The 23,240-nt window shown below is 42.4% G+C and overlaps 1 protein-coding gene across 5 annotated transcripts in view; it reads left to right on the top strand.

Annotated features, from left to right (window-relative positions):
• Positions 1 to 23,240, top strand: part of ME3 (malic enzyme 3) — a 117,252-nt gene that overhangs the window by 59,078 nt on the left and 34,934 nt on the right. For 4 of the 5 annotated variants that reach the window (XM_072926881.1, XM_072926861.1, XM_072926877.1 and 1 more), the window contains 2 exons: positions 4,846 to 4,979; positions 6,312 to 6,461. In XM_072926881.1, the coding sequence (XP_072782982.1) occupies positions 4,849 to 4,979; positions 6,312 to 6,461 (281 nt within the window). In that variant the 5' untranslated portion in view covers positions 4,846 to 4,848. The remainder of the gene's footprint in view (positions 1 to 4,845; positions 4,980 to 6,311; positions 6,462 to 23,240) is intronic. The other variant, XM_072926867.1, reaches the window with a different exon arrangement.

Raw genomic sequence — 23,240 nt, 5'->3', positions numbered from 1 at the left:
TGTTCCCAGCCTCTGTGGGATAGGAAGGATGAACAATATGACAGGATTAGAAATCCACTATTATATCATTTTGTAACAAAGGAGATGGCTGAGACTGAAGGATTTTTCAACTAGTGACTGTGAACTCAGAGGAGTAGACACTGTGAGAAGAGTTTGTAAATCACAGTCAACAAAAGGTCTGCCCAGCAATAACTGCTGAGAAGACACAGAGGGGATTCTTCTTTCTAGGTTTCAGAGATGTCTTCCCCATACCCCAAAGCATCATAAGTTTGGGTTTTGCCTAAGCCTAAGAGCACAAATACATCCAAATTAAAGGTAATATGAAGTTACAAGACTTTTAAAAAGAGAAAAGAAAGAATTTCCCCTCTGATGTCCCTCCCTCACTCTTTTTTTGCAAATATTTTCAATACAGGTTTTCCAGGATGGAGTTCAGTGCCTCTAAGTCCCTCCACACCACAAAGAGAAGCTTGAGTAGCTGAGAAGGAGGACTGTAAAGAAGCTCATCAAGTCAGTTGGCATCAAGGAGGTCACTGTAGGATCTGATCTCTGTAGGAAAATCTTTCTCCATGTAGAAAATGGATGTTTTCTGCTGTTGCTCTCTGCTCCCCAGCCCATGTGCAGTCTCAGTGGGGATTAGTTTAGCTTCTGGTGCTGACCCCTTATGGGAGGAGCTTTTGCTTGCAGATAGTCAAAGTACATCCCTACCATAAAATTGGACAGGTGTAAATATGTATGGAAAACACATTACAGGAAAAATCTGTATAGAATAAGCTTGTAAAGTTCCCTGACTATTAGGACTTCCCTAGCCTGGCTGCTAACATACTACCTATAAAGGAGAAGTAGATGAACTGCACCTGCTCTTGCAGCTTGCAGTGGTGATCCCTTTGTGTCTGCATTTCCCCCGTGTGCCCTTCCAGCACTCTGCTCTAGTCAGGCTAGGAAGTTCCCAGTTCCAGGGATTGTTGCCAAAGGGTTGGAGATGTTCACTTGTTTACTCAGCTCAGAGACTGCCAAACCAGCTTTCACTTGCATGGATGAAGTATGTGGTCCCAAAGGTTTCCTGAGAACTGCAGCTGGAGTTGCAGCATCACAGAGGGCAATGGCCTGGGACAGTATAAACTGCATGAACCCCTTTGTCTGGCCATCCAAGAAGTCCCGCAGCCCTCCCTGTGCTGTGGCTGCTCATTGCTCTCTAGAGCACAGGGATATAACAGATGGAGTAAGGCAAGGCTTTGCTCCAAAAAGATGCTCAGGAGCTGGAGATTATCTGAGTTACACTGGATGTTCTACACTAAGTAAAGAATAATTCAGCCCTTGTTTAGGCACCCATTACATTAAAAGCAATTTTCTGATACCATAGGAACTGTCATTTGTGTCTTTATTCCCACCTACAGAAGGCTGGTCTATAATGAGAAATTATAAACACAAGCCTTGCCAGCATCCCCCCTGCTTGTATCCAGCCCTGAGTGAAACACCCCCTTCTCACTGCTATAAAGTGCAGGCAGTGATAAAACTAATCATTATCTGTGAATTGGCTTCACCCTTCAGTTTCCAAAATAAGTGGCTTTTATGGGATTGAACTGCAAAGAGGGACCTGCCACGTAACAGACTTAGTGCTGTCAGCAGTAAGAAAACAGAAGCATTTGAGGTTATTTGCAGTAAGCCTTTTTCAGAACAAAACCCCTCACTTTGCCTCTATGTAGCATGAAGCCTTGTGGGCAGCTGATATTTTTGCCTTTGTTTTTGGTTAGTGACATAGCATCTGCCCTCTCCATGCCAACTCATTTCCAATACATTTGAAATTGAATTGCAGCACCTGGCTTTAGCTCTGCAAGGTTGTGGCTCATCATCTAATCATTAGACCTTTCAAGACCAGAAAAAGAGAGGTACAATATGGCTTTCAGGCAGTCTTAAAAAAACCCCAAGTCTAAAAGCTTTAATCTTAAACATAGCAATACCTCAGTGAATTTGAGCTTTTGATCTGGGGCAGAATGTGTTTCCAGATTCATTTCACGCTGTGCTGTTTCAGTGAATATAACCACCCCACCATGGGGTCCTACTCCTAGGCCTTCACAGAAACTTCAGAAAGCAGCCTTAATATTGGAGCTGGCAATTTCTGTATCGCTCCCAACCCTGCCACAGAGGCACTGGATGATGGACCAGCTCTGTGCTGAGAGGTGTTTGGGAGATTTTACTGATTGTGAAAGCAGTAAGTTCCTCATCACACATGTTTGCGGTTGCTCAGTATGAGGATGCTTATACTGGTATGGCTCATTCAGATAAATGCAGAACTGCAGTAAATGCAGTGAGTTAGAGATGTTGTATGTCAGTATTGCCATGCTTAGCCTTGGACTATTAGCAGCACAAGTGTGGCTGTGTTTAAACAGTTTGAGCTATTGGAGCAGTTTGAGCTGCTCCTGGCCTTGCAGGATGGTTGGAGATGTCATTCAGGCAGAGCCTAAGCCAGAAAACAAGAAAGGGTTAATATAGTGGTCATTCAGGCTGTCCTTTCTGTAAGGCATCTTTGTAATATTTTGAATAGAAATTAGCTGATATGCAGAAGTTTTTCTTGTATTGGATGTGTGATCATTCGATGAAATATTAAAACTTCTCACAGTTTTATTCTGTGGAAAATCACTGAAAGGACTTTATTTCCTATTGAAAAATTACAAGAATATTTTCAGTGGTTGGATGCAGAAATGGCTAGGATACTGTGTTTCTGCCTTTTCAGAAGAGTAACCACTGCTGGTTTACTGTGTTTGCTAGCTTTGTTTCTGTTCTAGGGTATGAGCAGGGGTCAGGTCTGAACCCTGATTGGACAATCTTTGATGTGACTTGCTCTAGACAAGCAAGTAGAATATTTACTAACAAATATTTCCCATTATCAGTCCTCCATGTGCAAAGGTCTCAGGAAGTAAATGGTTTGAAATGGTATCTTTTTTACCCATTCATTGTAGATAAACTTTGACACTCACAGTAGCTGTATTTTCCCTGCTGAGATATAATATTGACAATGTAAAGCCTAATATTGACGCAGATACTTTAGAAGTCTCCAGCCTGGAGAATGCAGATGATTACAAGTTTTCTGATGAGAACTTGTTGCCTCTTTTTTAATTCGAATTATGACTTACAAAAACTCAAACTTTATCTTGTGGGAATGTACCAGTTCTGCTATGAAGCTCTTTCAGGGGAAAGTTTGTCTTTTCCAGAAAGGAAATTTGGGTCAGAAATGTCAGGCATCTTGGCAGAAACAGAAATGTCCTGGGTACAACATTTAACAATGACCTGGAGACCTCAATGTTCTTTCTGGGCTTGGCATCAAAATCCTGGTCTCCTGCCTCCCAAGCAACTGCTGACTTCTCATCTGGCTGGAAGAGGAACAGTTTCTCTCTGCTATGCTCTTACAGCAAAGGTTTTTGAAAATACTTGACTCTGTCCTGTTTCAGAGTAGAAAAAAGTCCTTATGAGAATGCTTGTAAGATAAAGATTGTTTTCAGCTATCCTGGAGGCTGAATAACTTTTCTAAAATATATTAAGACTTTTTTTCTCTTTTAATTTGCGCTAGTGCACATTTTACTAATGAAAGGAGTGTCACAGCATGTATGTAACAAAGCATGGATCTGGCACACAGGAAAATTAGTTTCGGTCCTTCCCTCTGTCCTGGCACAGGTTCCCTGGCATTGCTGATAGTTTTACAAACATTTTTGCCAGTATCTTCATCACTTGCATGTTGGGTGGGAGTGTTGATCTGATGGAGGCAGGAAGGCTCTGCAGAGGGATGTGCACTAGCTGGATTGATGGTCCAAGGCAAATGTATGAGGTTCAACAAAGTGAAGTGCTGAGTCCTGCAAGGCTAATGGCATCCTGGCCTGTATGAGCAATGGTGTGGCCAGCAGGACCAGGGCAGGGATTGTCCTGAGCTTGGCACTGGTGAGGCCACACCTCAAATCCTGTGTTCAGTTCTGGGCCCCTCACTGCAGGATAGACATTGACGGCCTGGAGCGTGTCCAGAAAGGGGCAGCAGAGTTGGGGAATGTTCTGGAGCACAAGTCTGATGGGGAGCAGTTGAGGGAGCTGGGGGTGTTTATCCTAGAGAAAAGGAGGCTCAGAGGCCTTGTTGCTATCTACAACCACCTAAAGGTGGTTGTAGCCAGGGGAGGGTCAGTCTCTTCTCCCAGGTAACAAGTGATTGATAGGATGAGAGGGGACAGTCTCAAGTTGCACCAAGAAGGGTTTGTATTGGATATTAGGAAAGATTTCTTCATGTGTAATGTCATCAAGCACTGGAAAAGGCTGCCCAGGGAAATGGTGGAGTCAACATACCTGAAGGTATTTAAAAGCCATGTAGATGTCATGCTTATGGACATAATTTAGTGGTGGACTTGGCAGTGCTGGGTTAATGGTTGGACTTGAAGTCTTGGACTTGATGTTTGACTTCAAAGTCTTTTCCAACCTAAACAATTCCATGATTCTACACATGTTACATGATTTGTAAAGGAGTATGATTGCTGTGCTTCCAGGAAGGCCATGGAAACAAGTAGGCATGAGGTAATGAAATAATATAAAAAGAGTATGAAGTGAAAGAAACACTAAGAATATGTGTAAAAACACTATAGCAATAAACCAAATTCAGATGGCAAAAGAGTGTGAGTCATTAAAGCATTAGTGGTGTTGGACAGCTAATCCAGAAGCTGCAGGTCTGGGTGGTCTGGACCCCACACTCCCTGTGGGGCAGGACTGCCTCCAGGCCCACAGGGGCTGCATGATGTTGGTTGCTTTCTTCTTGCATATCCTAGCTGGTAGTGCATATTATGCCATTTGAATGCCTTCCTTTTTTCTTCCCAGGGAATGGCTTTTACACTTGAAGAAAGGCTACAGCTGGGAATTCATGGTCTCCTTCCTCCTTGCTTCCTGAGCCAAGATGTTCAACTCCTTCGTGTGATGAAAAACTTTGAAAAGCAATCTAATGATCTAGACAAGTATGTCAAAAACATCTTGTCTCCTCTCCCTTCCTCCTTTACTTTTCAGTTCTTTAAAGCCTCAAGGAAAAATTGTGGATTCTGCTTCAATGTACACATTTCCCTCTGAGTCACTTTTTTCTAGATGTCTATACTCTCCAGCAGCAGAATCATAGAGTAGTTCAGGTTTAAAGGGACCTTAAAGGTGATCTACTCGCAAGTCCCCTACCAAGGGCAGGGATACCTTCCACTTGGTCAGGTTGCTCAAACCCCATTCAGTCTGGACTTGAACACTTCCAGGGCTGGGACATCCACAGCTTCTCTGGGCAGCTTGTGCCAGTGCCTCACCATGCTCACACTCAAAAATTTCTTACTAAGATCTAATCCAAACCTACCCTCTTTCAGTTTGAAGCCATTCCCACTTGTCCTATCAATGCATGCCCTTCTAAAAAGTCCTTCTCCAGCTTTTATTTAGGCCCAGTTTAGATACTGGAAGTTGCCTGATGTCCCCAGCACTGTCCCTTCTCCAGGCTGAACAATGCCAACTCTCTCAGCCAGTCTTCATAGGAGGGGTGCTCCAGCCCTCTGATTATCTTCATGATCCTCTGGACCTGCTCCAACAGGTCCACTGATGTTACTTTTTTTTACCACTACATTACTGGAGAGTTCTGGTGTACTTTGGGTACAAGAAATAAGCAGAGCACTGATGGTAGAGTGAATACATGTAGTTCATATCTGTATGCTCCCCAATACATTCATTAAAACAGTGGATGGAAGAACTGAAAAAAAACACAGTGTGTAGGAAAAAATAAAAAGAAAATAGAAGCAATATTGTATTGGCTAATCTTTCTGAGTTTTCATTGCATCCATTATTGCTCATCAGGGTTACTGATGGAAGATGCTGTTTGATTGTTTGATTCCTGCTGTGATGGGCAATAGGGTTTGCACCTCTGTCTCTCTCAGCTGCTATTGATCTGAGGACTGAGGCAGAAGGACTCTTACCCTGTAGACCAATTGCATTGGCTTTTCTGTGTCACAAATATCTATGTTGCTCTTGAAAATTATATATTGATAGTTGTGTATGATGCCTTTTGGTGCAAATTTCAAAACTCTGAGGTTGTGCATGGGTGTGACATCCAGCCCTACTGAGTCTTTGTGGGCTGTCACTGAGGATGGTGGAGCTGGCCAGGCCCTCTGGGAAATTTTATTCCAAGTACCTGCTCATAATATAGCACAAAGGAGTGTCAGGGCTTGGGAGAACTGAGTCCATACTGAGTGAGCCAATGACTGCTTTTTGTGAAACTGTGAACTACCATAAATACTGATATATAACTGTTTCTTATTACTTTAAAGGTATATTATTCTTATGACATTGCAAGACAGGAATGAGAAGCTTTTTTACCGAGTGCTGACCTCTGATATCGAGAAATTCATGCCCATAGTTTACACCCCAACAGTTGGCCTGGCTTGTCAGCAGTATGGTTTGGCTTTCAGGAGACCACGGTGAGTGAAGAGACTGTGTTTGCAAATTTTAAATTTCATATGAATGTTTCTTTTGTATCGACACCATCTTTATGTGGGTGGCCCAAAACATCTAAAACTCAATCCCTCATCAAAAAGCGAACCAGCCAGCAGCTTCATGTGTGTACATTTGATGATGAGTTGGGGAGTCGAGAATAGCTTTGACTTCTTCCTATAAACAGTGAACAGAGTGGTTTTGTTCTCAAACAGTGCTGTACAGTCCCCAAAGAGCTTGCTGAACTTAGGGCTGCACCCCTCCCCATCTGCTGTCTCAGGAGCACCGAGTGCTCTCTGCAATGCTGTTTGAGTAATTGTTGAGTTTTAGATACATTGTGCTGATTTTGAACTTTTGTATGCACTTCCACAAACTACCCCACTAGAATCATCTTTATAGATGATGCTCTGCATCAGTGCCTCCCTCTCTGTTCAGAACAGTCACTGTATAAATTCATGCAACATTAAGCACTCTGTACCATGTTGGAAGACCCCATTCTGCATAATTCTTTTTAATGATTAATGCTTAGATAAATCCCTTGTTAGCTTTCTGAAGTACATTTTAACCTAGCCTGAAAATTTAATGGTACCGTTCAGTTTTCTTTGTAGGCTTTTAAATTTTTTGGTCCTTGAAATGTACCAGTAGTCAGATGAACATTTAAGCTTTTGTGATAGAAATTTGCAAAGTAAAGGAAACTAATAATACCATTTTCAAAGCATTTCACAAGCATGAGGTTTGACTGCAGTTTCAGCTGAGAGTAGTGCTACAGATGGGGCAACTGAGGCAAATTCTACTGAGTCTAGGTCACAGGGGGTCCCTGAGGCACACCTCAAAGACATAAGGGCTATGTAGACAAGATAATTAATAACATTTTATGTATAAGATTATCTTGGCAAACATATTTGCTTTCAGCTTGTGATGAAGATTTCTCATAAAGCCAGTGTATTCCTTCACATGAGCTGCTCCTCATGATTGCTTTTTGGTTCGTGTCTGGGCCAGGTAATTGTGTTCTGGGCATTGATGTGCAACCTGTGGATCTGCAGGGCTGTGCTAAAGGCATTCATCTATCCAAGACTTGATATTATCCCCTCCTCCTCCTCAGTGGGTATGAGGAAACCAGAGAAGGATCTGTGCTTTTTATAGGGGGAGGACAATAACTTCTTCCGGGCATGAGTGAAAGGTAGCAGAGATAAGACAGCCCAGATTGTGTCTACAGGTATTGAGCTGTGAGCACTGTCAGGCAGAGAAGAGCACACTGCTGGTTCTCAGCTAGTCAGTATTAATGCAGTAGCTGCTGAATCTCAGGTAATCAATATTCATGCAGCAATTCCTGCTGTACACCCACTGTGTCTTTGCCTCCTGGCTGCCTTTAACCTTGCAATAGGTTAAAACAATATTTGGGAGCTTTGCTTCTTTTATTTCCCATCCACTGTTATCTTCAGGAAAGCACGGATGCCTTTCCACAAACTGAATTCTTGCTGCAGTTGTTTCTATTGGAGAATTCCCCTTCCTGTAACTCCTGTCTTTCTCATGCTTTAAATCCGCATTATTTTACTAATGTGATAGGAATGTTCATTCTCATAGTCTGACAGTTTTGCTGCTAAATTTGGGGCTGGGTCTTTTCTGGATTCCAGCCTATGGCTTCTTCAGGAAAGAACAAATGACCATGTCCTTGGTGCACTGGATTTCCTGTGGTGGGGAGTTTGTTTCCCTGAAGATACAGAATGGATTTCAGCCTAGCTTCAGAATTGGATGTAATCAAGGTTGTTTTAGCAGAGAAATTTTTTTTTGCAAAAATAAAAGAGCTGTTATATAATGTGAAGTGATGAGACTAAAATGGGAAGGGTATATATGTGCTATTTTTTTCAATCTGACTCTTACTGTCTTGGAGAATATATTTTCTGTCCTGGAGCATATTATGTACATTAGGAGTTGGCCTGAAAGACACACAGTTCAAGGTAGGATGCCATTACTTCTACTAAAATCTCCATTTTTAAACCCCACATTGTGTTCCAACAGGGATGGATGTGCCCACATAGCACAGCTCATTGTACAGTCTGTCTGTGGCCACACCAGCAGCAGCCTTTGGACACAGTTAGCTTCTTCCCCATGCTGGGATCTTTCTCAGCCCCATTAGTGCTTGGTTTTATACTGGAAGATTGAGCCTGGAAGGATTACAGTGCACATAACTTGCTTACAAAACAGCTTTTGTACAACAGCATTTAAAAACAGTCCCAAGGTGTCCAGCAGGGCTTCCCTCAGCATCACTTATCAGAGGACATTTATCTATGTTTACATGGCTGCAGCTTTTGTTTGTCAGATACTGTAGTAGTAATTGCAGGACTCAATACCTCTTTTCCCTTTCTTTGTCTTTATATACAAACCCTTAAAGGGTAGACCTCTCTAACCTGCACTTTTATGGGGCCAGTGGACAGAGTTCTCCTTCCAGGTCAGGCCTCCAGCATATACTCCCTGCTAGCAGATTTATCTGTTCCAAATGGAATAAGACACCTGGTGTTCCTTTTTTTCAAAAAGCTATCCAGCCAGCAGTCTAAATTAACAGCCTTTCTATATTTAACAGTAGAAAAGAGCGACAGGAACAAAACCACTTGCAAGCATTTGATTGTTCTCATACTTATCTGTTATGTCCACAGTTTTCCTACTTCTTCTGGTGGGCCAGGCATAGCTCCTGATGCCCCAGCAGGTTCTCTGCCTTCCCCAAACTCCGACTGCCTTTCTCTTTACTAGTTGCTTTAAATTCTTCAGGCAGGATTTTTTTTTCCACTGACCTCAGACTTCTTCCTATGTGATTAAGTCTCAGATGTTTAGAATGACTGAAATAGAGGTGGAACCATAAAATTTATAAAAATTACATTTAGGCACTGTTGCCAAAGAGCGATAAAGTTTTTGCTGGAAGGTGTCTATGTTGAATACATTTTTCCTATCTTGTTTTCCAGCCAGCTCTCTGATGATTTGACAATTTTATGTTTATTTAAAGCCATGTAATAAGCATTACAACCTTCAGGCTAAAGTACAGTTTCATTTTATATTTTGAATTTTTTAAATAAGAAATATAAATTATTATGTAATTTGTAAGTACAGGTCAAAGTACTAAGCAATAGCACCTCTTCTGCAGTAATGATTAAGAACCCTGTCAAAATCTCTTTTCTATGATCAAACCATGTTAAATAAGCACAAAAGAAGAGCAACATGTCCAAAGAGAAGTCTTCCTAAGGACAGGTCCTGTCTGCAGCTGTGGCCAGTAACAGGAGGAGTACAGGACTAGATAGGCAAACATGTTCACTTCTTGGGGACTTCTCAGGTTATGCTCCTCCTCATTTTGTGTCTTGTGGTTGCGGTTTTGTTATGAAAATCCATTGCTCTCTTTGACTCACAAATTCTATAAAGGGGATGAGGGGACTCAGATGTATGCACATTGCCAAGGCCAAAGGATGTGACTGAAAATAGACTCCCAAGGTGACAAGACTTGTTTCATATAATGAATATACCTGTTGCAGTGTATGATGATCAAGGCTGATTCAGACTTAAGGGAGATTTCTTGCAGAGTGGTACAGCTTCAGATCCTCTGTCTTCACACGTGCAGCTTTACAGACTGTCTCCTGTAATCCATCCCTGGCATGCCTTCACACCTCCCTCCCTGTGAGTTTGCAGGCCCCAAGTTGGGCAACTCCCTGGGGGTTCCCCTGGCAGGGGAAACCCTCCTGGAGCAGTTCTGTGTCAGGAGCGAGAGATGCATTGGACATTTTCGGTCTTCAGCTTCTGTTTATTGTTATCTTATCAAAACTTCAGCACACTGTCTGCACCAGACACTGCATGCAGGAAAAACAGCTCAAAAATGGATAAAAATGGTTACAAGGCCTTTTAAGTCTAATCAAAAACTAAACTATGCAATTAAGAAGTGACACCTAAATTATTTTCTTTCTAACCCAATGACTGACCCCTAAAGACCTGCAGTGCAGCTTTTTCTACCCAATTACAAGATACCACCTAAACCCAAGAAGAAGGAAGAAGAAGAAAGAAGAATGGAACTCAAGACAATACCCTGTACCCTCCATCTTGTATCCATCTATAACATACTAGAAATCCTAAAACCTAAATTTCTCACCCATGTGACATACTACACTACTCTCTATAATCTCTACAATTTCACACTTTTGTGGTTTCTAGTTTACCTTGAGGCTTTGGAAATTTTCTCCATGAATGAGGGTCAAAATCAGTGCTCGCCTGGGGGTCAGGACACCCCAGAGCAGACAGGGAAATATTCGCGGTGCCCTGGGTTTCCACACCTCCCATCACCCCTGTGCCTCTACAGATATTCGTGCTGCTGTGTAATGATCCTTCAAGGACAAATCTGGGCAGACCCAAGTCCTTTTTGGGCCAGGCTGGCAGCAATCCAGACAGCCAGTTCACTGCCACCCAGACAGGAGCTGTGCTGCTGTGCTGAAGCAGAAGCGAGCTGCTCAAGGCATGGGGAGGGCAGGTTTGGTTATGTTCAGCAGCAGTGATAACAAAACTGGCTTCAAGCAAAGGACCCGCTATCCTAGGGTATCCAAGGAATATGTGCCTTAAAGTGTTTGCTTTTCAAAGCCCAGGAACCCCTTATACACATCAGAAGTTTGTTAGAAGGAAAGAATGAAATGTAACAGAGCAGGGCTTGCAACTTTGAGACACTAAATGAAGGGGGGAAGGCGAAATCTTGGTTCTTTGATCCCACTAACAGACAGTCACCATTTCCTTAGGAAATGCTTCTACTACCCCTATAAAGCTTTCAGACCATGGTTGAGAGTCCTTTTTGCTTTAGAGTAAGGATACAAAGCCTCTACAAAAACAAGGTGCATAGTAGGATTTCAATTTTTTTGCTTTTTTTTTTAAGGTAAAATGCACTTAATGAGTACTGTGGGGGTCCTTATGAAGCACAGGACTGAACATGTGCAATGCTATTTAAAAGGTATGGTTTAAGCCTGAGGATCTCTTTTAATTGTGACAGTATCTTTGAAAGTATCTCTTTACTATCTTCACAAAAAGATAGTAAAGAGGAAGCTTAGGGCAGGGAATCAGGGTTTTATTTCTTCTGTGATGGTGAGGGATAGTTTATTACAGTGGCATAAGACCAGAGTCTCTCAAGACACTAGTTAATTCATAAACATAATGGTATTTGAAAGTATAAAGTTGTCAACTGCTCCTCAAAAGCTTTTGGCATCCCCTGAGAGTAGGGCTGTAAAAGGTGGTTTTATCACCATTGGAGAGTGGTTATGAGGACAGAAAAAACTTGCATACGTTCACTTTTTTCCCCCTACAAATGTAGATATCGTTGAGAACTGCTTGCAAACAATGCAAAACATGTTGGGATTAAGCTGAACCTGGAGAAAGCTAACAGGATGCAGCTGGTGTGAAAATTAAGTCTGACAGAATAATGATCCGTGTGTCTGATGAAAAATGGGTAAATGAAACATCAGTCAATCTATGGAATTGTCTTGTCAGCAGGTCTGTCTCTGATCAGTGACTTTTTTTTTGTGGTGTTGTGCTGTCTGAGCAGCAGAGGGGAAAGAATGGAGAGAGGCAAAGTTACCTGCCATTTCTGGACACTTTAAGACCAAACCAAATGGAATTAGAACAAAAGTGTTAATCCCATAGACTTGTCCCTAGCCACAGAATTGTCTCCATTCCCTCTTCTATAAAACATTGGAGACCAGAAGTGAGTGGGAAGACTGGGGTTTGGATTATTGTCCTGAAACTTTGTTTTGAAACCCCTTTAGACAATCTCTATTTCTTGTAAAAACACCAGTCATCATAACTTCTCTTGTTGCCACCAGCCTGGTTCAACCTTCTTCCAGTGGCAGCTGAAGTCAGTGCATGAGAAGAGGAATCTGTTTAACACTGTCACAGCCACCTAAAGAAGGGTCTTGTAACAAACTGAAGGGGAAGGAATGTCTGTGGAAAGTCTCAAAGAGACCATGTGTAGCCAGGAAGCCCTGAAGAGGCTCTCAGAACACTTAGGTGGGAGACAGTATGGGACAAGATTATTGAATGAGGGGGTGAAGACCATGGTTGGAGAAAGTAGTTCATGCAAAAGGAGCTCACGGCTGCTGAAAATGGCTCAGCCTATTTGGAATTTCTGAGAGCTGGCAAAGTAATGCAAAGGTTCCCACTGCTCTCTCTCTCCTTACTTCCTTCAGGCAAGACTTTTCAGCATGCTGTACCCCTATCTTTATCCCTTCTCTGTTTCAACTTTCGTGAAGTGTTTTTCAAAATGTGGAGACAAGTACAGATTGGTTTGTGGGCATACAGAGAGAAGAACTGGTGTATTGGTCCTGATCTGAGGTTCCATGCAGGCTGGGGAATGGGATGGACACTGTTGGTGTTGTGAAGCTGTAATACAATTTCTGCATTGCAATGAGTGGAAAAGGGAGTGAAAAAGGACTCAGCTCCATCTTTTCATTAGAAAAACAGTCAGTGCTCCTTGTTGCATATCTCCAGTCTTCTCTCTCTCTCTCTTTTCCTCACATTTCCTAAGAAAAATAGGTATGCACTAGCTCTAACAACCGTAAGAAACTTTTATGGGCATGAGGGAAAATGTCAGGCCTACAGAAGTTAACAGCAAATCTCATGCTCATTTATGAAGGTCAGGCTTTCCGCTCCTGTCAGAGGTGATTTAGATTTAAGTCTGTTGAAATTCCCTGATATACCAGGAGAAGCTCGAAGGAAGAGGTGGAGTTGCCCTAAAGAAAGAGGCTGACCTGGTGAAGGAAATACAAGAGAATGTGTTCTTCTTTGATCTGGCATAAATCTACGCTGCTGCCACAAGAAACAACCCCACCTCAAACAAAAAATGCCAAAGACAGGGAGGAGGGAGAAGAATTATTTAGAATAATGAATACCAGGATGTAAATTTGAGGGGAAATGGTGCTGACTATCATGAAAACCTTGCACAGCAACATCCATTGGGCTGTGAAACAGGCATGGATTGTGCTCAGAAAGCCAACCGTGTCCTGGGCTGCATCCAAAGTAGAGTGGCTATCAGGGCAAGAGAGGTGATTCTCCCTTCTATCTGCTCTGGTGAGACCCACCCCTGGGGTGCTGTGTTCAGCTCTGGGGCCCCAACACAAGAAGGACATGGACCAGTCGGAGAGAGTTCAGAGGAGGCCACAAAGGCGCTCAGCTGGCTGGGATCCTCTCCTGTGAAGACAGGCTGAGAGAGCTGGGCTTGTTCAGCCTGGAGAGGGGAAGGTTCCAGGGACGCCTTACAGCACCTCCGGTACCAGGAAAGCTAGAGAGGGGCTTGCATGAGGGCATGTAGTAATAGGATAAGGAGCAGTGGTTTTAAACTGAAAGATATAAGAATAGATGTAAGAAATTTTTGACTGTGAGGGTGATGAGGGTGATGCCTTCTCTAGGCATAGGTTGCCAAGAGAGGCTGTGGATATTCCATCCCTGGAAGTGTTCAAGGCCAGATTGGATGGGGCTCTGAGCAACCTGCAGTAGGAGATGTCCCTGCCCATGGAAAGGGATTTGCCATGATTAGATTATCTTTATGATGGTTTGCTATGGTTAAATTATCTTTAAGGTCCACTTCAGACCAAACAGTTCTGTGAGCCTAAGAGTCTATAACCTGATTATGGAAGAATTAATACAAAAGCTGCTGTTACTTTCTGTATTTGCTGCAATTTATGGCAAAAGTTTGATTTTTTTTTTTTAATTAGATGGAGTCACTAAAAGTATACCAAATTATATTTCATTTATCTGGAAGCTAATTTCTCTGGTATTGTCAAAATAATCTTTCTTTTCTATGTCAAACTTTGTTCTAATTATGTGTTCATTCTTGGGGCTCCCTGTTGTGCACTTTAAAAGGGAAGGTGTGGGTCCTGGAAGAATTTGCAGAGCACAGGAAGGAAATATAATCAGGGCAGGACTTAATTTAACTTCCATGGGGTTGTTGATCCCACCTTAACCTCTGCACTATCAAGTAAAACAGAATATGTTGTGTGCTTAGCAGTGAAACAGATAAGGGCTCCTTGGTCAAAATCAACTGAGCAACAGCACTGATTGACCATCTCTGCGTGTTTCTCTTTGTAATCCTATAATCTCCCAGTTACTGAGATCCTTCCAGGATCCAGCACACAGTCAGGCGTAGGACTGAACCTACAAAAAGGCAGAGGAAAATCAGGGCTGAGTCAAATTTTCCTACACTTGAAATTGTTTTTGAACAAAGAATATCAAGCCCCTTGAGCACAATGAGCTTAAACACAGCAAAGGTTACTGAATTTGGGAAATGCCCACTCTTGCTGGTTGGTGGAATCCCTGGATGGTGGAAACTTTTGTCTCACCTCAGTGTCTGGTCTTTACCCAACTGCATCTCTAAATTTATTTCTGGGTGACAGAAGTCAGTCTGGTCTTTCCCTCTCCCTCCTGCACATTCGCAAGAAGGGGGATCTGGGGTAAGCCAGAGTCAGACCTCCATACTGCAGATCTGCTTGGCTCTTACCCAGTCCTTGGCTCCAGCAGCCTGATCCTTACACAGACAAACCTTCTTGGAGGCCCTCCTAAACAGCATTGAAACGCCACTGCTGGAAAGGACACTGGGAATTTGGGGTTGTCAAGTTTTAAGATACAAGGAGGATTTAATCCCCAAATTATGCTATGACTTGGCAGTTCTCTGGTTCAACCAGAGAATTCAGTCCTGAGAATACAGTAGGGAAAAGCAGCTCATGACAAGCCAAGAGCAACATGGGTCTGCTTGCCTCTTGTCTTAATCATAGAATGTGGATAGCAGAGATCCACTGGGGACCTGATTCCAACCCTCTTGCCTTTTCACATTGCTGCATAATGACCAATAACAATAAGTACTGAGCTGGTCTTTCTCCATCAACTTCCCCCTGGAGACAAAGAAAGGATATTTATTCTTTAGGCTGATGCCTGACTAGCAGAACCAATAAATCCAGGATTCCTCCTGGTTTCTGTCTACTGTCCCTAACACTTTGTATCTGTGAAGCTTTATGTTCCTTTCCACATCCCCTTAATCCTTTTTTATATCCACCTGTGCTTCACCGTAGCCACCCACACCTCCTCCCCTTCCCTCACCTCTTCCTTAGGGAGCAGTGAGCACGGCTTTCAGTGCTCTGCTTGCTGTCCCCTCTGATTTCCTATCTGTGCCTTTTTGGTCCTGCCCCATAGCCATTCTGGTTTTTCATTTGGTTTCCTCTACAGTCACCTTTTTTCCTCCTTTTCTCTGCCTTCTGCTTATTCCTGCAGCCTAGAAAAGCTCTAAGGCTTTGCTAGTGAGGGCTGAGTAGGTACTAGGTGGGAAGCAGCTCATGTTGTGTGCAGCTGCAAACTGGTTTTAGGCAGCTGTCAGGATAATTGTCATTGTAAAGTCTATGTTCCCCTCCCCAGGGTGGTGAGGACACGAACCCCTTTATCTTTTCTCTTTATCTCAACAGTAATTTTCATAAAAGGGCATGGGAACAAACATCTTTGAGACCTTGCTGATAAATTTGTTGAAATGAGCTAGCAGGTAAGAGAGGACAAAGTATAATGGCCCTTTTCCTGGAAAAAAAAAAAAAGCCCTGCTAGAATTAGTGGTGGGTGTTAATTTAGCAGCCAGGAAATGGATCCAAAAGCTTTGCTTTAGGCTGTGGTCTGGACCTTTCTGCTGTGGCAGGGGGTGGACTATGCCAAAGCATGGGGAGAGCTACAGCTTGCACTCATATGTGCTCACTTTAAATCTCTCTGTTTCTGATCTTTGGCAGTTTCCTACAGCTTAGCAGCTTTCAATCCCTTGGGATCATGGAGATTTCCCAGTGTGGGTTTAGGGGGGTTGTGTGGATAGTGAATCTTTCATTACCTTGGAGCCTGCAACTTCTGGCTTCAACACTGAATTTTGGGTTTCCTAGCTAAAATATATGGTGATAACGTGAAGGACATTTATAGTAGTAATGAATTTATTTGTATTGCAGATCATCTGAAATTAAATCTCTTACTGTGTATAAATTATAGAAATATTGTCTTAAAGTCTCTGTATAGATTTCACTAATAGTTGATTGTGCTTGGTTTCTATTATTTTTTCATTACCTCAGGGTACTGGTCAGCAGCCTACAATTTACAAAGAAAATTATCTAAAACAATGAAAATTTCTTGGCCTTTTTAAAAACCTTGAAAAAAAACAGCTGATGAATAATCACAGAGACTTTTGTCCAATTTTATGATTAAATGTACTGTATTTAGACAAATCAGTGCATGCTAGCACATAGTTTCTCTCCAAAGTCTGTAGCCCACAGGCATTTGTAATCTCAAGCTCCCTAAAACAGCCAAGCAATTTCAAAGTTTATTTTGTTGTTCTGAAGCCTTTTGTCCTGTTCTGGCAGAGACCAGAACCAAAAAAAGTCAACAGTGGGGGTGCAGCTGGTAGAAATGTCCCTAAAGGCTCATATTGCTCAAGCTGTCAATTTTGTATATGGGTTTTGAAAGTGAAAATAAACCAAATGTAGGCCCTTACTGTAACCACATTTTTCATCTCCAGTACAGACTGGCCTTACAGAGTGGCTTCTCCAGCCTGTTCTTCTGGCACAGCAGTGAGAGTTTTTTGTGGTTAGTACGCAACAAAAGCCAAGCCCATCAGCTGATCCCTCTCTTTCATGTGTCCCTTTTGCAGCCTTGGGCAGCCAGAATGCCTACCAGTCAGCTGGGCTTGGGGCAGAATTCAGCCAGACTGCAAAGAGCACAGAGCAGCGTGCAGCAGCAGTCAGCATCCCTCCACCGTGACAAGCCAGCTTGGTTTTTCATTTCCTCAGTGTGAAAACAAATTTGACATGTGGATTTCAATGTTACTCTGAGACGGTCTCGCTCCAGATTTTCTGAGAGCATCATGCCTTTGTGTAAGGAATGGCTGTGATCACTGCAGAAGGTCAGCTTGTGCCATGCCTGTCAGAGCCATTTTCTGTCTAACCTTATAACTCACTGTAGGTTTCTGGCTGCTGTCTCACAACTTTCTCATGACTGTCTAACTGGTGCAGGCTGGGATGCTGGCAAAGATCTGACTGATCTCTTTTGTTTGTTGCTTTTTTAAGCAATTATTTCCCATTTTAAGCAAGGATTCCCAAGATTTCCTATGTCTTCAAAGGGAAATCCAGGCTGAATTAAGTTAAAACACTCAAGGACTTTTATGTGAGTAGAATTTCATCACCTTCAGTGAGACGCTTAACCTTTATTAGTATTCCAAGAATGAGCCATTCCTATCCAGATAAAAACACTTGCTCATGATGCCTGCTTAAGTATTGGGAATATGTGCATTTTCTTAACATTAGCTTACATGGTCATTTTTATCATCTCCTCACTTGTGGGGCAAGTTCTCCTCATTTGGGGAGACTAGCACCCAGACTAGAAGGTCAAAAGTGTAAAGAAAATCAAACAAAGCTTGAGTTTTGTTACCTTTAATCTTGCAGTTCACTGAACTGATATGGCAGCACACATACAAGGAGCCAGATTCCTTGGAAGGACCCTTCCTTGGCTGTTTGAGGAGTATCTGGAGAATTAGAGGCCTTAGCTACCATTTTAATCTTCTCTCCATCAGTTCCTCTTCTCAGGAACAAGTAATTATATAAGGCAAAACCTGGTAGACCCTTAAAGAAGACACTTCCTTTCTGAATAAACAAGGCTGATGGACTGATCTCTGTGCAGAAAGCATGTGGAATTTTCAGCTGAGGTGGTGTTTTTTGGGGGGTTTTTTGTGTGGTTTTTTTTTTTTTTTTTGGTTTTTTTTTTTTGTTTGGGTTTTTTTTGTTTGGTTGGTTTTTTTGGGTTTTTTTTTTGTTCTTCCTGCTGTATACCAAACCCTGAGAAAACCTGACCATTGCAGTGTCAGCAAATATTGGATAACACTGGTCAAATACTGAGTATCTTATTATTCAGAGAGAAGGCCTTTGGAGATGTGAGTGAGAAAAAGGATGAAGCTGCAATAATTGAGTGGGAGGGGTTGTGTTTTTCAACTCCTATCAACTTAGGAGCTTTTTACATCCTTCTGGTGGTTTTTCTTTTCCTCCATGGATCTTAAATATGCAAGCATCTTTAGTCTCAGCCTGTCAGGGAAGTTCAGGCGAATCAAGGAGCGATGTCCTTTTGCTTCATGCTAGTATATGTATCAGTGATCCAGTGCCATCATTTGTTCTGCTGTTTTCTGGCTTTTGAGTAGTGTGATGTGAATACTGGTGGGTATAATTGCTGAGTAAAATATATATCACTAATATATGATATGTGTAAAAAGGCCATTAATTTTATAGATGTAAACAGGTAACTGAAGTCATAGAAATGCTGCCCAAACCCACAGCACAGGACAAGACTGGAAGAAGAGCACAGCCATGGCCAGAGGTTTTACATGGAGCTTGATGAAGCTTTGCAGTGGATTTCTGTTTGATTTCGCCTCAGAGGCAGCAGTGCGGCAAGACTGCACCAGAAGGGTTGCAAACAGCCATAGGAACATTGGTAGCTGCCAAGGAAAAGCCATTAGGAGAGGGAGATACTTCTGGGTAGGAGGGAAGTGAGGAAATATTAAGAGCTGTGAGGACAGATTGCATAATGTTTTTCACTCCCCTCTGAGCTTTGGGGAATGAACATTCTCTGTAAACAAACAATAGCTCTTTAGAGATAGCACTGCTGGCTCCACTGTTGTTTCTAATGGGAAATAGCTGACATGTCAGCATTGCTAACCAGGACTGTCAGAAAAGGGAACACTACTTAGCTTTTTTAAAGAAGTAACTTCCTATTGAATAAAAGGATTAATGGCTATTTCTTTTTTCTAAAATATGAAACATGTTAAAACCAATTCCTTCTCAAATGTCTAAAAGAATCATTGAATTATGGAATGGTTTGGGTTAAAAGGGTCCTTACTGATTATCTAGTTTCAGCCTCCCTACCACGGGCAGGGACACCTTCCACTAGGTCAGATTGCTCAAAGCCCCATCCAGCCTGGCCTTGAACACTTCTAGGGATGACAAGTCCCCAAACTCTCTGGGCAACATGTTGCAGTGCCTCTCTATCCTCACAGTAAAGAATTTCTTTCTAATATCTAATCTAAACCTGACCTCTTCCAGTTTGAAAGAGCTATTATCTCTTATCCTATCACTACATGTCCTTGTAAAAAATATAAATGTTATTCCAAAAAGCCATCACCAGTATCTAGTACCACTTCATCTAGGTATCAAATGTGCCATGTGTTCTTTGTCTCTGAACTTTTTCCATGATTTCCCTTGTAGTTAAGGAATTGTCATTGTGGGACTTCCAGAATGCCATCAGAGTGGTCAAGACCTAACCAGTACTGGGGCTCAGGGCAGGATTCTTCTTATGGCTCACATGGTACACTGTGTAGTTTTGCAAGTCCTGGAGTACTGCCATGAACTCAGGATAAAACCAGAAAAGAAAAGATAAGGGCCCTGGCTCACGGATGAGAAGAGGTCTTGTGGGTGAATGATTCAGGGCCTTTGATGGATTCTGCAGTGACCTGCAGTTTGCTACATCCTGCAGTCCAGTTCAGGCAGTTTGACTCGATTTGCTGATATCCAGACAGAAATACTGCCTCAGTGACAAATTAAGAAGCTGTAACTCTCCTTGAAGTTTCCTGGACTCTTACAGACGTGCTCAGTGGCACACTAAAATCTAGTTTGACTTCCCCCTTAACCAAAGGCAGCTGTAGTGAAACCTGTGACGTTAATGGACTGAATATGAGACTGCAGCTCTGAAACCCTAATGAATGCAGGCTGAAGCACTCCCCACTTTTAATTACCCCCACGAAGCTAACAGCTCTCTGAAGGTTACTATTTAACCAGAAATAATGGTACAGCATCTACATTCTTGATTGAAATTGCTGAGGTAGTTAATTTTTACTAAGCTCTAGTTCTTGTAATTTTGTCCCCATGCATGACTAAACCCATGTAGAATGGCAGGTTCCTGGGCACAGGTGAGTTTTCTGGTCTGGAAAAACATTGTATCTCTGCCTCACACCATGCCTGTGTTACGTGACTTGATCAAATTACTTACATTTTTTACTTTACATTTTAATTGAATCCTTGTTATTGAGTGCCAAGGAGATGCAAGGAAAACTGCTTCATTTCTTTTTGTTCCTCTGAAGCAATTTATCAACTATAATCCCAAGTGAGTTGGAGCAGATGTAATGATAAAGACAAAATAAAGATGATAAAGGTTGCTGAGATTTCATTTCTCCTTAAGAAGACTTAGGCTGCATCTTTTCCACAGAAAAAATCAGGTTAATTGATTTTGTTGCCACTTGGATGTTTCTTATTTACTACTGGTCCACGTAGGCCATTCTGTTCCTCTTAGTATTCAGAGCTCTACCTTGCTGTTCTCAAAGGCAGAAATAAGCTTTTTTTCTTCTTACCTCTCCTACAATCATGGAATCATAGAATAGTTCGGGTTGGAAATGATGAGATATCATATAGTCTACCCTCTTGCCATGGACAGGGACACGTTCCACTAAACCTTCTTGCTTGAGGCTATCCAACCTGGCCTTGAATACCTCCAGGGAAGGTGCATCCACAGTTTCTCTGGGTAACCTGTTCAAGTGCCTCACCACGCTCATAGTAAAGTGTTTGTGTGTCCTTGGGACAAGCCTGGCTGCTACCCTTCTCTGTTCACTCATCAGCAAAGCTTTTGCTGAGCCCAGTTTGTGGAGCTTGTCTATTCTTTCTGCCTGTCTTGCAGAAGGGATTTTCGGACAGATAAACCCTCTGCCAGTTTGGAGCATGTTTATTTAACTAATTGGCCAGCTCATCTCTGTGGGTAAGGTATTGTCAGGAGGGAGAACACAACTCTCCTGGGGATCATACAAAATGAGGACATACCTGTGACCCCCAAGTCTGAAGCCTGATGTCCATGTTTCCCTTTGCATCTCAAAAAAAAGCAGGGATTTGCTCAAATGCCTGTCAGAATTGGTCATTGCATATTCCATCTGCAAAGGGATTTCCAGCTCTCCAGGATCCCCTTCTGAATGCTTGACACCTAAAGGGCGGCCACAGAGCCTCAACCAGATTCAGGGACTTGCTTCAGCTGGTTGCCTAAAGAGATTGGAAATTTAGGTGTTTTATTGGATCTGGGCCCTTGGCTCTCAGATTCAGCATTAGTGAAATACGAGGCTCGCTTAGATACATGCCCACTTCCTGATGTGTCACTGAGAAAGGTCACTTTCCCCACTTTTCCCCATGGATCACCATTTCTGCTCTTCCTGATGGTTTCCCTTGCAAAGCTGGTAGTGCCATTAGGGTGTTAGTCTAAAATAAGCCATCTGATTTTGCCTGAAGTAAAGTAAGGAGCAATTAGCGTCAAATACATAATAATAGGGAAGAAAACACAAATTCTGGAGGGCTGTCTCTTCCATGCTTGGTTCTCAGTCACCAACCAGGCTATCTAAACCAAGCCAATCTGATGACAGCTGTGAAAGTCCTATTCCCAAGGAGCATAGTGAGAACAGTCATCAGATTTTGGAAAACCCAAGCTGAACACTCTCTGCTGGCAAATCCCGAGCAGGAATTGAAGACCAGCCCGCTGCCCTCCCAATGCAAGGGTCAGAATCAAGGGGCTTTGGGTAGCTGCCCTCTCCACTTTTTATATGAAACAACTCTCAGTTCCATCAAGCTGCCCAACCAGCAGTGGGTAGACAGTTGGGTTCAGCTTCTGCTGTGAGCTCAGTATGTTTTTCAAAGGTTAAATAGGTGGTGGACTCCCTTCAGTACTGAAGAGATGTGAGTGTATGAGGCACACGTCTAAACACTTAATAGATGTCTTCATTGTGTATGGAAAATGTTACCTTCAAACAGTAGCATTCTTCATAAAAGAGTATCACAACCTGAAATATATGCAGTGATGTTACTAATTTGCACTTTTAATTCCCAGTTAATAACTGCTTTCTAAACATAGATGGCAGCAGTACAGTACTCCCTTTTTATGAAGATTGACATCTGTGAATACTGCCTTTGAGGCAAGCCATGTGTATGTGATTAGTTCATTGGTTATTGGCACAGTGTTAAAGAATTACACTGAATAAATGAAATGTTATTTTCCTTTTTTGCCTTTCTGATCTGTCTGTGTGATTGTGACTTGATCAGTGTTGAAGTCAGCACTTTTATTTTTCTTCTTTTCGAAGTAAAGGGTATTTTCATTAGGAATCCCACAGCTGACTGTGGGAAGATATCTGTGCCCTAGAAGAGTCATGTGAGATATGTCCTTGCCAGAGTGAGTAGCCCAATTATGTTTTATTATCCATCACTCATATGGCCTTACAATGGAAGTTGTTTTCAAGCTTCTTCTCCCTAATGTTTCACATTAGAAGCCCAAACCATGACCGGATCTGAACTTTCTGGGGCTGAGCAATAGTTGAGAGATGTAAGCAACAAAAATGCATCTCTCCTTTTTTCCAACTGTTGCTAATTGCTGGCACAACTCCTGCTCTTGTGAGCCGATAACAAGGCAAGGAGAATGGCTGCATCCTTCTGCCAAGGGCAATCCTCGAGTTAGAGCCCTTGATTTGCACTGATTAGGCAGCACTGTGAGCAATGTAAGCAATTTTCCCTGATATAGGTATAGAGGAAAGGTTGCATCTTTTGGGGTTAGTGCAGCCTAAAAGGAACTTCAGCAAAATCCCAGAGTATCAGAGCAGAGATCAGTCAGTGTAAATAATACTGTCCTGGGTATTGAAAGAATCCCTGCAGATACTCTTTTTGATAACAACAGCAGAGAGGCAAAAA

This window comes from Taeniopygia guttata, chromosome 1 (genome assembly GCF_048771995.1).
Source record: "Taeniopygia guttata chromosome 1, bTaeGut7.mat, whole genome shotgun sequence".
Lineage (NCBI taxonomy): Eukaryota > Metazoa > Chordata > Aves > Passeriformes > Estrildidae > Taeniopygia > Taeniopygia guttata.
The sequence above is the reverse complement of the archived record's forward strand: the minus strand, read 5'-3'. Positions and strand labels throughout refer to the sequence as shown.